Here is a 14,881-nt window from a genome sequence, read left to right as displayed (position 1 = left end):
GGTAAAATGGAGTATGCGACTTGTCTGTAACACCCTTCTTTCTATCTGTGGGCGAAAGCCTTACTGAAACAGTGAGATAACACAGTTACTGAGTGATAATGCAGTCATTTTTGTGGTGCCATAAGTTAATTTCAGAGGTGAAACTATACTTACTTAGGAAAATAATGTGCCTTCTCCCGTGAGACCAGCCATCTGCTCAGAAGAGCAGATGGATATTGTCTCCTACGTGCAGGGTGTTGAGGGTCCCAGCATTGGCTTACCGGCTCTCTTTCCTCCCCCTCATTTCCTTCCTTCCAGGCCATCATCACCTTGTTGTTTTCCATTGATGCTTTATGTCTCTGATGTCTCTGGCAGTGATGTAATTCAGTACCACACCACCCCCAACTCGACCATTAATTACATTTTGCACTGTCTGAATTAGTCTGCTTAGGCTGGCTGCCATACCGAAATACCATGGGCTTGGTGGCTTAAATGATCTAAATTAATTGTCTCCTAGTTCTAGAGTTAGAAGGTCCAGATCAGAGTTCCCCAGAGTCAGTTTCTGGTAGAAGTTCTCTTCCTGGCTTGCCAAGGGCACCTGAAGGGAAAGAAGAGAGGGGCTCTCTTTGTCTCTTCTTAGAAGGACACTAATCGCATTGCGTCAAGGCCCCGCCCTTTATGACCTCATTTCACTTTACCTGTCTCCAAATACAGTCACACTGGGGACTGGGACTTCAGCATATGAATTTGGGAACTAGGGACACAAACATTCAGTCTCTAATACTGCCCCAGTAATAGGACAAAATAAATCCTAAAGTAGAACCATACCACAACACGACCTTTGTAGCAGTTATTAAATTTTTAAGCCAATGCAAGCTCGGTGCTTCCTCCACTTAGCAACGTCCCGTGTGAACACGTTCCGATGATGGCTTCAGGGGAGAGCATGAGAAGGCTCAGGATAAAGACAAATGAAGAATCTCAAATTCCTATTTGCCTTGCCGTCTTCCCACAGTGACCTGGAATGGCTAGTCGAGGGATGGAAGGAGAGATTTTTAACTCCCGGAAGGGCCTCCGAACAATGGCTTAGTTCCAGTCTTTCTCTAGAAAGATCTGAGTCACTATTTGGTAGCGTTGAGAAGACTCCGGTCGGTTCCTGAGAAAGTTGCGTTTCTCTCTTGACCCTAACTTGAGGAGCAGAGACTGGATGTCCTGGTGGGAGAGGCCCTGTCTGTACGCCCCGTGCTTCCTGCCAACTGGAGCACAGCCTGGCCATATCCTAGCCTGGTCTAGGCCTGACCTGAGCACAAGGGAGCCTCAGAAGCGAAGACCCTCTGGATTGCCAACTCGTGGTTGCTGGGACACAGCTCAGAGCAGAACAGTGGTTGGCAGAGGCTGAAAGGGAGCCGTGGATGTTCCTGCCACTGGGATAGGCGGTTGCAGGATTTTGTGAAGCCGTCTGATGAACCCTCTCAAATAGAGGCACCTAATGCTGTTCAGCTGTGTAATTGGGATGGAAACGGGCCAATGAGAGGCAGCAGTTTGTGCTTAACCTTTTGGAAGTCTTGTTCCAGGAGACGGGGGGGTTTAGGGGTGGGGGGTGAAGCATTACAAATAATAAGCTTCTCCGCCTGATTTGTAATGAATTAGTAATAAATGGCCTAGCGCTCCACGAAAGTCTGACGATTACGCAGCAGCTTTAGCTAAGTGCACGGGACCACATCTTATTTTGATCAGCTGTAGCATAGCAAAGACATGTAATTATCATAATCTAACAATTAGCCTGGCATCACTTTCCAGTGTTTAATTACCCCGATAAATGGTAATTGAATAGAGGACTTAATGACAAGAGAGAAACTTTCATTCTGCCTTAAGGTGCTTAAGTTGTCTACTCGGCTGGGCATAATTTTCTGGCATTGCTTGAACAACAGTCCTGATTATCATTTTCCTTTTTGCAGGCGGCCATTGTTTTGTTTCCTGATCTTGACCTTTGTTTATAATATTTAGCACTTCTCAAAATTTGACATGGGCCCCAAAACACAGGAGATTCTTGGGTACTTTACACAGTTTTCCTGTTTTTAAGCATTGCTTCTTATATCCTCCCGCTGCAGTTTCCCTCCTTTACACATCTACCAAGTCATTACTGTGTGCAGACACTGTGCTAAGTTTTGGGGATACCGAGATGCGTAAACACCAGCATTGTTTCCAAGAAGCTCTGTACTATATTGATAAAAAGAGGTCTGCACAAAAATATTATAAAAATAATTACAGTGATTTGCTTTCAGTGCAGTCGCAGTCTTCTAAATCAGTGAATTTACCTTGAACAAATTCAATACTTTTGGACTATACCCACCACCTGATTTTTCATGACTCTAAGGTATTTCTCTCTCACCTTAGCCTCTTTCTGCGTCTCAGATTTGTATACAGCTATTCACAGGGTTCTCACAAATCAAATAAAAGTAACTACTTCTTATATGCCAATTTACACAGAAAGAACAACAACGTCAGCTTTACATCCTAAAACTTTGTGTGAAACATTATTATTGTGCCCTAGCATTACCAAATATGTGTCCTCTTGTCCTATGAAGATCAAATGAAAGAAAGCAATGAAACATTTATTTCCTTTCTTCCAGTTTGTTGTTTTTTGTTTGTTTAACAATGGATTAATAGAGATTAGTCCCATGTGGCACAGGTCTCAAATACCTCACCCCGATTTTTGAAATGTCAGGACCAAATTTCAGACTTAGCTGGTAATGATTCCAATACGTTATCATCAAGCCATAATACAAATATTTATTTCACTGTTAGCATACATAAAAACTATTCGATCATTATTCAAATTGGTTAAAAGAAAGGACATTTGTTAGAGCGCTTTGGTTATGTTTTTATTATTGAAACTAGAAATAGCCTGAAATTCCACTGAGTAACTCCATCCCCAAAGGATACAAAAGAGTTACCTGTGTGTAAGCAGTTTGGCAGGTGGCTTATTTGTTTGATTGACTCCCTCATCCCCTGAACAGAATCAGTTTGTTTAATCCTTTTCTCCTAGGACAGTGGCTGGATAACCTGTTCAATGATTTTCCTGCATCTGTTTTTGGATCTGTGTGTAAGTGGCGGTGCTCTGTTCTGTGCGCTTGACATGATGGAAAACTCTGGATAACCTAAGGCAAGAAGGGCAGCTTTGTCAGGAAGCTCCTAGCCAGCAGGAGTTGAGAAAAAGCTTGTTTTGTGTTGTGGAAGTAACCTCTGTTGGGACATACACTAACTGATTGCCTGACGATAATTCATTATTTTATTTTAATCCCTGTCTGAAAACCGTTTGAAGTGATCTGTGATTGTGGGGTCTGCAGAACTCTGCCTGGTTAATTCTTTGGCTGCCTTAGGCTGTTGTTGACACATTCTTACTCCATGCCCGAGGCCTCTGAGGGGTCTTTGAAGCAATTAGACTGTCATCCAAAGCTCCCAGTCCCTTCTTGAAGGAAAGTCTTGTTTAGGCTCTGCCAATTTAATGCTTTATTTCCTTTGGAGCTCCTCAGTCAAGCTAATAAAACAAACTCCAAATGAGTTAAAACACTGGAGGAGAAAAATTTTGTGGGCTCTGTGTTTGAAACAGGTATTACTCTTGGGATATCCCAGTTTTAAAAAGGCATTCAGACTGATGTGACTTGTACTAGAAAAGCAACAAGTGAAAACTATTTGAGCGTTTTATCCGTCTATTTGATATGAATAATTAGTATTAAATGTGGGATTTTAAAATCACTTGCTTAAGTACATTTGTGCGTGTGCACACAGAAAAAAAATGGCAGGTTAGTATACTAAACAACTAATGAATTCTAAACATCTGGCCAAGTAAATTATGTCTTATTTCCAAGGCCAACTATTATTGAATTGAAAACAGACCTCTCATACTACAGAGTTTATAATTACCAAAACACGCACTTGTAAGAACTTTACTGGAATTTTCATTAAAGGATAAATACAGCACCAACTCTGAGTTCTAAATATTTTGTCAGTATCTTGTGCTTCATTGGCTGAAAATGTATGTGTTGTAGCATACAGCATTTCAACTGCAAAAGAGTAAGTAGGAAACATCTCTGAAATTCATCCTTGAGTAGTTTTTATTTATTTATTTATTTATTTATTTATTTATTTATTTATTCCCCCAACTTGTAAATCTTCACTTTGGTGGGAATTTTAGTTACGATTGGTGTGTTCTAGAGCCTGGAAGAGCTGGATTAGATTTCCTGAAATGATGTGTTTCAGTCGTTGTGTACTGTATACTTCATTCAGCCGTAACTACTGGCCTGGTAACAGCAAAAGTATCCAGGACTGACTATATCAGAGCCAAAATTGGTATATCGATTACCAATATATGTGAAAGAGAGGCATGTTTCAGCCCATGAGAGAGAGGACATATTCAAAATCAGTAAAACATATCTTTCTTCAGCCCCGAGTGATGCTATTTGGTTGGTGCAAAAGTAATCGCTGTTTAAAGGTTAAAAACAATTGCAAAAACCACAATTACTTTTGCACCAACCTATTATTATTATTTAGCCCCCCGTTTGATTTGCTGTTTATATTTCATGTTTTAACTGCTGCGGGAAAACAACAACAACAAAACACATCTTCAGGTTTAGGACATGAAAGCCATAAGGCTTGCATTCTGTGCTGAAAGGAATAACAGAAGGAGACAAGAAGGGATGTGTTATGTAACAGAGACTGCCGTCGTGCCCATCTCCTCACAAAACATATTTATAAACCAAATCCCATGTCTATCGCAGGGCCCGTTAGGTCCTCCAGGACAAATGAGAAATTCTTCTAGTTAAAAAGAGACATCTTATTCTGAAATTAGCCTTTAAATCAATAATAGTAGAATTAAAAGACAGTGCTGCCAAGATATATTCGCTCTAGATTTAGTTTAAAATTTGGGAGGAACCCCGAGCTGATAAATTTGCTTAATCTTTGACCATAAATCATGTCCTTTTACATTTCAATTTCAGAATGTAATATATTAAGTTGCCTTGTAATTAAAGAAGTGACATTGTACTGTTCAAATAGGAATATTAAAACAGTCACCTCTTTGACAGATTAAAATACATTTAAAATGTAATAATCAACTATCTAGTTCATGAGAAATAATATTATTGAATCCTTTAAAACATTACATGAAAGGGGGATAAAGTGTCTCCCAGCTTCCTAACCTCTCACAACCCCTGTGCCTTCTTTCGGGAATGCTGTTTCTATATTTGTGGCGTGAAGAAACTTCACTCAGGAGCTGCTTGATAAAATACCTCAGTACATATTTCCCTGGAAGCAGGCACTCTGCTGTGCCAGCAACATATGCTAAAGGCCAATTTAGAATATTTTAAATATGCACCATCCCCTTCCTTTTCCAGCTACTAAAATAAAATGCATTTTGGCTTTAGCAAATGAGGATGGAATCAGGGGAGGGACACTGCAGGGGCAAGTGGCCAAAAAGGAGCTGAGAGAAGGGTGATCTGATGCTGTTCCTCTGCAGCCTGAAACCCAAGGTATCGCCTCGTTTTTTGGGGACTTGGCCTCCTCACTTGTCCCTGGCCACAACACAAGAGCACGTGATGTAGGGGAGGAAGTAAGGTCAATGACACAGAAAACCATCCACTCAGGAAGAAAGCCAGGTGATGTCTACGTGCCATAGCAAACAGGAATCGAAGACAGAGTAAGTTGAGAATTTCCACTTGGAGTAAAGGGCTGGAGTACTCAAGTACTAGATGTCCCCAGGGGAGGGACCGAAGTTTGAAAATAAAATAGTTAGGAGGAGCAAAGTCCTTATTCAGGTTAACTATGGTCATGAAATAATGTTTTGGTCCCCGTCGTAGTAGAATCTTGAGGGGTACATTGTTGATAACTAAATGGAAAGATAGATTGTCGCCTGTTACCTCACCTCTATTTATTTTATTTGAACTCCGAGACTGAAGTCATGATTCGCGTTCTCCGGACAGGTTAAAGGAGAGCGAGATTAATAATAGTTTTAAATGTACAATTGAAATTATGTTTAGTTGTGGAATGTCATCAGGTAGCAAACTGAAAACAAACACACATTTCTACATATAGACTTTCTAGCTCAAATCCCAGCTTTGATTATTATTTTTACTATCCGTAGCACCAATGTGTGTGTGTGTGTGTGTGTGTGTGTGTGTGTGTGTGTGTGTGTGTGTGTGTGTGTATTTTCCCTGTAACCCTCCAGGCAGCCTCTGGGTCATCAAGAACTATCATAAAGTACATAATTCATTTTTGGTAATTGAGTTGATTATAAGGAACTAGTTTCCATGCTGAATTTTATTCGTCTTAATTAACTAAAATGACCCTTTCATAATATGTATGACATCCTCAACCAGTCTTCTGCCAAATTTTGATAAATGTGTACTGTGTATTCTTGCTATAACAGAGTATATATACTATTATATGCAATATGGCACACTGACCTGAGTACACGAGCCTAGTGGAAAACAAAACATCATTCGATGCATATGAGTTGTTTCCTGGCACTTGAGACTTTTTTTGTATTCTGAGAACCCAGTCAGGGCAATAATCATTTTACTGCAACACAATCACTTTTCTAAGTGTGGTAACTACACACGCTTTGACATTATAAACCACTGTGATAATTCAGTAGAGATGGTATTGTTATTGTTGCTGGCTTATTGGTAAAATGTTCAACAAATACAATGATTTCAGAGAGGTAGAGATCCACAGATGGAATGGATGAGATTAAGGCTAGGAGTAAAGGACACATTTGTAAGAAAATTTCTAAGAAATTTACAAATATGTTAAAACAGTGGCCTTGCTACCCATGACATTTGTAAATATTGGCATGTGGAATCATTCTTAGACGTGAATTTGATCTTTAATTCTTTTAATATGAGCTAAAGCTCATAAAGCGGATGAAAAAAAGGATCTCTTCATATGAAACCTTTATTCTATGGAAGACTGGAATGATGTGTGTGATTCAGGAGCTAACCCTACAATCTGAGGCTTATTCTAAGTGTTGATGCGCCCTTCAGCTTTCAGTTTAGGAGTTTGGGGTCAACCTAGTGAGGAAGATAGAAGGGCCAGGCCACCTTGCAGCAGACTTTGCTAGAAGATCAGTGTAAATTGGAGGAGGGGAGTTACAACTGGTAATGGCTTTGGAACCATTGTGATTAAGCGGGAAAAAACTGTGCTTCAGAACCCAGAAAAACTTGGGTTGAAATCCTAACTCTGCTACTTATTTCCTATGGGAAAAAAAAAAAATTGAACTAAGAGGATCACAACTTCCCAGAAAGTCGCTTACTCATTGGTCAAATGAAACTCATTATAACCATAAGAATTTCATATGGCAACATATGTAAAACCATAACATAGCACATCTTGGATGTGGCTAATATTTGTTGCACCAGTGAGTGAAGAATGAAATGAAACCCCATCAAGAATGAGAACCATATCATACTTCTGGGGAAATTCAGTGTAGACCTAAGAGCTTGATGTTAGCAATCTAGTCTCGCAGGAAGTGGAAGAATGAAGAGCTTCAGTTTGGAGGAGGTCAGAACTTGGGTTGCTTGGGTTTGAAATCTACCTGCACCTGTTACTACAGTAGTTATATAACCTTGAACACATTACTTGACTTCTTAATCTCAGTTTCCTCATTTTTAAATGGTGTACAAACCATGTCTATTTCATGGGATTTGGGAAGGAGATTAAATTGAGATAATGAATGTAACATAATAAGCACTCAATAATATTAGCCATACATATGTGCTTCTTCGCAGAAGGGCGGAAAAGAATGGCTCAGTGCTACTTTGTAGCCAGAGAGCTTCATTTGGGATGCTATTAGAATATTTAACCCTCAACTTTTTTTATGGATGGTACTTGGTACATTATACAGATGGCTTTTATGAATTCTAATCTATCATTGTTTTTGTTTATATTGGCCCTTTGAAATTAACATTAGTAAACTAATTCATGTAAATTAAAGATCTGAAACAAGTGTAAGTTAGTTCTATGCTGAATCATCATCTTTGTCGTATTTATGAATAGAAGGGTAGAATACTAATTTCTGGGCCGTCACATTTTTAAAATAGGTTCCCCAGTGATTCACTTAACACCCCACACAAAGGAAAATGTCACCAGAAAGGTCAACCCAATGGAAAATGGGTCTTCAGTCTCATGGTTTGTTGTTGTATTCAACTTTTAGTAATATTTACAAGAGTGAAAGTTGGAAAAGGGAAGCCAAATTGGAGAGTCAAAAAACTAGGACAATTTGTAGAATTCAGCAATAACACAATGGGTCCGGACAGTGGAGGTTTTAATTTTTATTTTCAGTTTTAAGCGGCATCAAGTGTTAGTAAAAGCTAAAATGAGTGACACTTCGGTAAAGGAAAAACATCCCCCTTGAATGTCTTTAAAATCTATAATAATAATATAATAATATAAAGTGCATCTGGGCATCTCCTGCTGCTGCAGCTCTTGTCTGGCTCTCCTCCAGAACTTGTCAGGCTACTCTGAGTGCTGGTGATTCATGGCCCAGCACCCTTTTATCTGAACATTGCAGTGTCTTTTCTTTGTACTTTGGCAGTGATGTTACCTTGATGTCCAGAAATCTTTTAAAAGCAACACAGGCTTTCCTCGTATCTTGAGAAATCGTTGTCTGCCAGTAATGAAGGAAAAGTAAACCTGGTTCCGTGATCATTGTAAATATACAGAAATAAATACTTCCAAGGGTTTTTTGTTTTTAAAAATGGTTATGTCTTTTGAGATCCTCTCCTGGAAAAGTGAACTGATTTCCTTATTTCCCTTATATAAATTAGCATGCTGCTTTTCAAAAGCATGGGTCCACTGGAGTTTCTGTAGGTCATTTGATATTTGAGGACAGACTTGAGGATTTTTATATGATTTTGGATTTTTCAAAAGGGAAATGAGGATTAGTTTTATTTCTGTTGTATGTTCTCATTGCTGTTGTTTAAAAGATAGTTTTTTATTGTTACCCATTTTAATGGGCTTTAATATGTCCTGCTAATAGCAGCAATGCTTGATATTCACATGGTGCGTTTCAAACATTCCCGTATCTAAGACATAAAGCAGCCGTGTGAGGTCAGCGAGGTGGCTTCTCATTATGATTCCAATTTAATATGAGGAAACTGAGGCTCGGGATGGTTTACGATTTTCCCATTCAACCTGCAGCAGAATCCTTAAATCCGGGTCTACTCACTCGTTGTTAGTGCTTCCACTTTTACCATGTTGTATTTCAGAAAGGAATCTTGGCTTTGTCAGTGACTATTTAGCACGCAGAGTGAAGGTGGTAGTTTTTCTCCTGGGCTGAACGTGGATCACAATGACCTGTGAAAGGTCCTTGTTCCATTTGGATGCTGCATTTTCAGGAGAACACTGGGAAACTGGAGGCATGAGGGTCGAGAAACTAGAATGGTGAGGAGCCTGGGAATTATACCGGCAGTAACCAAAGGAATCAGGATTTTCAAGTCTAGAGAAAGGAGGCTACGGAGAGCCATCACTGACATCTCTAAATGTTTTATGAACTACCTGGTGGACGAAGAATTAGATTTGTTCTTTGTCACTTCAGGCAGCAGAAGTAGGATCACTGGCTAGAAGTCATACAGAAGCAGATTTATGCTCAATAGAAGAGAAACATTCTAACATTCAAAGATGTCCGAAAATGGAATAGACCAGCTTGCCGTCACTGGAAAGTGTTCACGCTGAGACTGTCTGACTTGAAGATTATATGACTTTATGGGCATTGTATTTCAGCAGTAACACAATTTTATGATGAACCTTCTAAGAGCTCAGAGAAGAATTTCCTCACTGGCTAAAAACAGAGGGGTTTTGTTGGTTTTCCACCCTGATTTTAGAAAGTTGTATGCATAACAATTCCTGTTTCCAGTCACTGGGTCCTGAGAAATACTTCGGGGAAAGGCATATTAGTTAAAACAAATAAGCAAAACTTTTGTAAGATAAGACTGGAGCAGACAGTGTGATGTGTGCCTGCGCGCACATGCACATGTGAGTTTGTGTATTTTAACTATTTCAGGATGAAGTGGCTCTGGTTTTGCTATTTTTCTCTAGTTCGTTACTTTTCACTACTCATCAGTTCAGCCCTAGAACACAACCTATGAAATGAAAAGAAATGGAGGAAATGTCATTCGATGTAGACGGTTTCAATTTTCTTAATATACAAAGGAATAGGGCATCAAGAAAAGAGATTGGCTAAAATGAGTTTGTGACATAAGCAGATTTACTAAGGGAAATATTTAATTAGGATCTGAAGTCTCCATCACAAGTCTAGTTCAGTCACTCACTATGTGGTCATTATGCCGTAGATTTTTATTTTCCTGTAAAGTGGAAGTGTTGTTCTAGGGCTTTTCTTTTTAACTTTTAACTTTTATGATTTTAATTCTCTCCATTTTATGACTCTAATTCTCTCAGTTTGCATAGAAAATTGAGGATGGTCTCAATGATAACGAAAACGATTCAGTCATTTATTTGTTCTTTAATTATTCATTTATTCAAAAACATTTATTGAATGAAACACTATTTTAGAAATACAACAACTTTGCTTCAATATGTGTGATTTGAAGAATGAAAGGAAAACAACACATAATTATCTTTAATACTTAAAATGACTATAAAGGGTTCCATTTGTAGGGTATTTTGAAACAAACATATAGTATTAGGTTGGTGCAAAAGTAATTGCGCTTTAAAAAGGTTAACAATAATTGCAAAAGCCGCAATTACTTTTGCAGCAACCTAATAGAATTCCTCTGTACAATGGCTTGTTGTGCCTTCGATTTGGAACAGTAACCTTTCAAACCATGCCCCAAATCACAGTAGCATGCAGGAGAAACAACTTGTAGTAAATCTTTTAGTCCTGGCATTATTAAAGGTTCAACCACTGATTCCAAACAGAAAGACTTTTCTCTATGAGTCATCTCAGCTTTTCCTTCTTCCAACAGATTCCAGAGGGGTGACTACCACATCGACGTCTGCATCAATGATTACCTGGATGTTTTCTGCCCTCACTATGAGGACTCGGTCCCGGAAGATAAGACCGAGCGTTATGTCCTCTACATGGTGAACTTTGATGGCTACAGTGCCTGCGACCATACTTCCAAAGGGTTCAAGAGATGGGAATGTAACCGGCCTCACTCTCCAAATGGACCGCTGAAGTTCTCAGAAAAATTCCAGCTCTTCACACCCTTCTCTCTAGGATTTGAATTCAGGCCAGGCCGGGAATATTTCTACATCTGTGAGTATATACAGATTTATCATGTTGTAGGGCAGCTGCAAGAATCCAGAGTAATTTTTTACCCATGTTTCAGAGACTTGCAGTGAGCTGGACTCTGCATTAGAAATGTCTCCTTGTAAATGCATACATCAGGGTCCCCAGATACATAAGCTGGGAATTGAGAGCACAAATTAGATTAAAGACACAGCACTCTCCCCCTATGAAATTGCATGTCAGCCTGTTCAGTGAACCACTGCTGACTTGTATTTCTTTTAAATGAAAATTGCGAGGACTTCTCCAAAGCTGAGGAAAAGAAAAAGAGATTCCTGAAAAAAGAAAAATAAAGGAAATAATTAAATTTACATAGCTTAGAGTCATTGGATTTCTTAGTCAGGTGTCAGCAATACCCTTTCAATCATCCACATTTTCGGTGGAGAAAGCCAAAACTCCTGCAAATGTCAGCATGCTGACGATAAGTACTCTCTTTGCACCAAAGAGAAAAGACAAGTATTAAGAGCAGCTGTGTCTTTAAACAGGAAAGATCATGAAGAAGGATCTAGAAAGGGTTCCCAGGGAACTGGTGTGACTGAGTTCCCCACCTGTGAGCATTAAGTAACTCTGTCCTGAGAGAGCTCTAAAGCCTTCTCAGCAGACCTCTGAATTAATCACGTTTCCATGGTCTCCGTTTTCTTCATCACGTACACCATCACTACTTCAGGTACCAGACTAGTCATATATTCCAGATAAACACTTCTCAAATCTGTGCATAAGTCACCTGGGGATCTCGTTATAATGCAGATCCTGATTCAGGGGATCTGAGTTTGGGCCCGAGATTCAGTATTTATAAAGTTCCCAGGTGAGGGTGATGCTGCTCCTACATGGACTGCACTTTGAGTTAGCAAGGTTATAGGTAGTATCTCATTTAGGCAGCTTGCTGTGTGTCCATCTGGACTTTCCTTTAACAAATATCAAGTTTTTAAGTTATTTGGCCTTTGCCACCTATTTTCACTGTCAGCTGAAGGACGTAAAAGTGTCTTTGTTCAAAAGTACATTTATTGAATAGCTTATCATGGCTCATAAATGTTGGGGACACAAGATGAAAAGACACCCCCTGTGCTAAAGGAGTGACTGTATAGTGGGGAGCAGACATGTCAGTAGACAAAGTATAAACAGACCGTTGCCGAATGAAGGTGAAAGCAGGGAACAGTGGGAGCGTGGTGGAGGGTGTACCTCACCTGCTTGGGAGAATCAGGACGTGCAGTGGCACACAGTGTGTGGAGAGCCAAGCAAGACCACCTCGTATGCTTACCATCGACTTTCACCCCCGTTTGCCAGACTAACAAGGTGAAGAAGAATTCCGGTTCTTCTGACTCATTTCTCCAGTCCAAGCGTCCCCACCCACCCCTAATCCACGTGTTTTAAGTCTACAAGAATTTCCAGCTCCTCCTCTCCTCCAGAAAACAGAATTTTATAATAAGCCGGATTTCACCATCACAAAGGCACTCTCACTTATATTGGAATTGAATTTAAAAAGGAAATTGAACAGTACCAGGTTTATTATTTCAGTGCATATTTCAGTCATTAGTCATGAGAAAACATGTAAAACCCTTGATACTATCTCACATTCGATGCATAAAATCGGAAAAGGAATATTGAGTCCCACGGTTGAAGGAAACACTGGCATACAGTGAATTCACACGTTCTCAGGCTGCGGGCTCTTGCCTTTTGCTGATTTTTTACATCGTGAAAGAATCTCATTCAGCAAATGAGAAAAAGAGGAGGACTTCAGTAGCGGGACAGCAGCTCACTACCGTGTTGCCCCGAAAATAAGACCCAGTCGGACCATCAGCTCTAACCCGTCTTTTGGGGCAAAAAGGAACATTAAGACCCGGTCTTATTTTACTATAATATAATCTTATATAATATAAGACCGGGTCTTATGCTCCTTTTTGCCCCAAAAGACGCGTTAGAGCTGATGGTCCGTCTGGGTCTTATTTTCAGGGAAACACTGTAATTGCGTAGCTCTAAACTCTCATACCAGTGTAGGAGGAAATTATTGCCAGTTTCTAAATTTTTCAAAGCTCAGATTAAAAAACAACAACGAAAGCAAAACCCCAAAATGCACAACAAGCACTAAGATGGGAAATGCACTCACCAGCTAACTAGTTGATTGCATGATTATTACAAATTATGGAATCCACTGAGGTTCATAAGCGAGTTGTTATTATTCAGATGTACCCATAGCGCTTGTGACTCGTTTTTCCTCATTTGTGGTTGAATTCAATATTTCACTAAAAATCATTATGTGTCTTCTATAACATTCATTTAACGGAGCCATTTAACTGTCAAGAATTCCTGTCAAAGTAATTGTTCCAAAATGCTTGAAAATATCAAGAGCTTTTTCCTGTTCAGCTGAGTTTAACCTGAATTACCTTTTTTTAATGAAAGGTAACATAGCACAAAATTAGCAGCGAGGAGATGTTCATTTACAAGAAGCACAGTGGCCTGCAGTTGGTTAAATTGAATTTTTAACCATGTTTTAGAACCACAAGAGCCTCCTTCTCTGTCTTTTTAGTAGCGAAAGGGTTTCCTCTTTCTTTCACTGCTGAGAGTCGGAGCAGCAGAGCTAATGTGGATGTCTTACAGACATTTAATATACTGTGGTCATAATTACACTAAAGGATTCTTAGGGGAGAATTGGCCCTCAGTTGCATTTTCCTCTCTCCTAATATGCATGGGATGAACAAAAGGATTGGGAAATGGCTCTTTTCATACTCACTCTGTCACAAAAGCTCCTTTGCTGGTCTCAGGAACAACAAAGTGACTGCCCACCGTTCAATTTTATAAAATGTTCTTACTAGGCCAGGGATATGTTTCAGTTCTTCACAGCCTTAAAAATCTCTTCCAGGTTTTCCAAGAGGAAGAAAAAAAGAAAGCTATAGCCTTTTGGCAGTCCTGCTTTAGGGTGCTAGAGAAAGGGTTAAGTTTAGTGGTGACTGTAGAGAACCAAAATTCATATACAAACTTGGATTTGGGAGAAGGGGACAGGAGTATTTCATACCAGGGTATCCACCTCATCACTTAGACTCAGAGAGGACACAAATTAGGGAATTGTTATCAAGTTCTGCTTTATCCTAAACAAGATTTATTTCCTCCTTAATTTCTATGAGGTATACAAAATTAAGAAAATGCAGCAGTTGGAGATATCTCAAATGAAGTTTCCAATTTACTTTAGGAATAAAATATTCTTCCCTGTTCTAGATCCTTTATTTGACCCAATGACTCTATGCTATGTCCTTTCCTTGGGAACAGGCAGTATATTAAGTTGTTACAATTGCTGAGTATTGCTAAGGCAGGCTGAGCCCATTTGTCAACAATAGGAGTTATTTTGGTAAGTGATTGGCATACTAAAATAATTACAGAAAGTCCGTGGTGTTTCTTTCAGTGATAGATTTGCAGAACTGCCCGCCAATAGGTGATGGCAATAGTCATTTATATAGACTTCCTAAGGCAGAGTTATTTTAGAAACTTCAAAAATACTCATTTTAGAAATGATTCTTATAAATATTAACCAGATGAGAAAATGTTTGAAAGAAGTTTTGCTGTTGTTATTTTTAAATTGGAAGAGGCAAAGGGAAATAACCTAAATAA

General features: G+C 39.3%; 1 protein-coding gene across 2 annotated transcripts in view; it reads left to right on the top strand.

The window, feature by feature from the left end:
- EFNA5 (ephrin A5) overlaps positions 1-14,881 on the top strand; it is a 270,379-nt gene that overhangs the window by 211,924 nt on the left and 43,574 nt on the right. For both annotated transcript variants that reach the window (XM_033110910.1, XM_033110909.1), the window contains exon 2: positions 10,959-11,251. In XM_033110910.1, the coding sequence (XP_032966801.1) occupies positions 10,959-11,251 (293 nt within the window). The remainder of the gene's footprint in view (positions 1-10,958; positions 11,252-14,881) is intronic.

This window comes from Rhinolophus ferrumequinum, chromosome 7, assembly GCF_004115265.2.
Source record: "Rhinolophus ferrumequinum isolate MPI-CBG mRhiFer1 chromosome 7, mRhiFer1_v1.p, whole genome shotgun sequence".
Taxonomy (NCBI): Eukaryota; Metazoa; Chordata; class Mammalia; order Chiroptera; family Rhinolophidae; genus Rhinolophus; species Rhinolophus ferrumequinum.
Note: the sequence above shows the minus strand (reverse complement) of the source record. Positions and strands in the feature narration are given on the sequence as shown.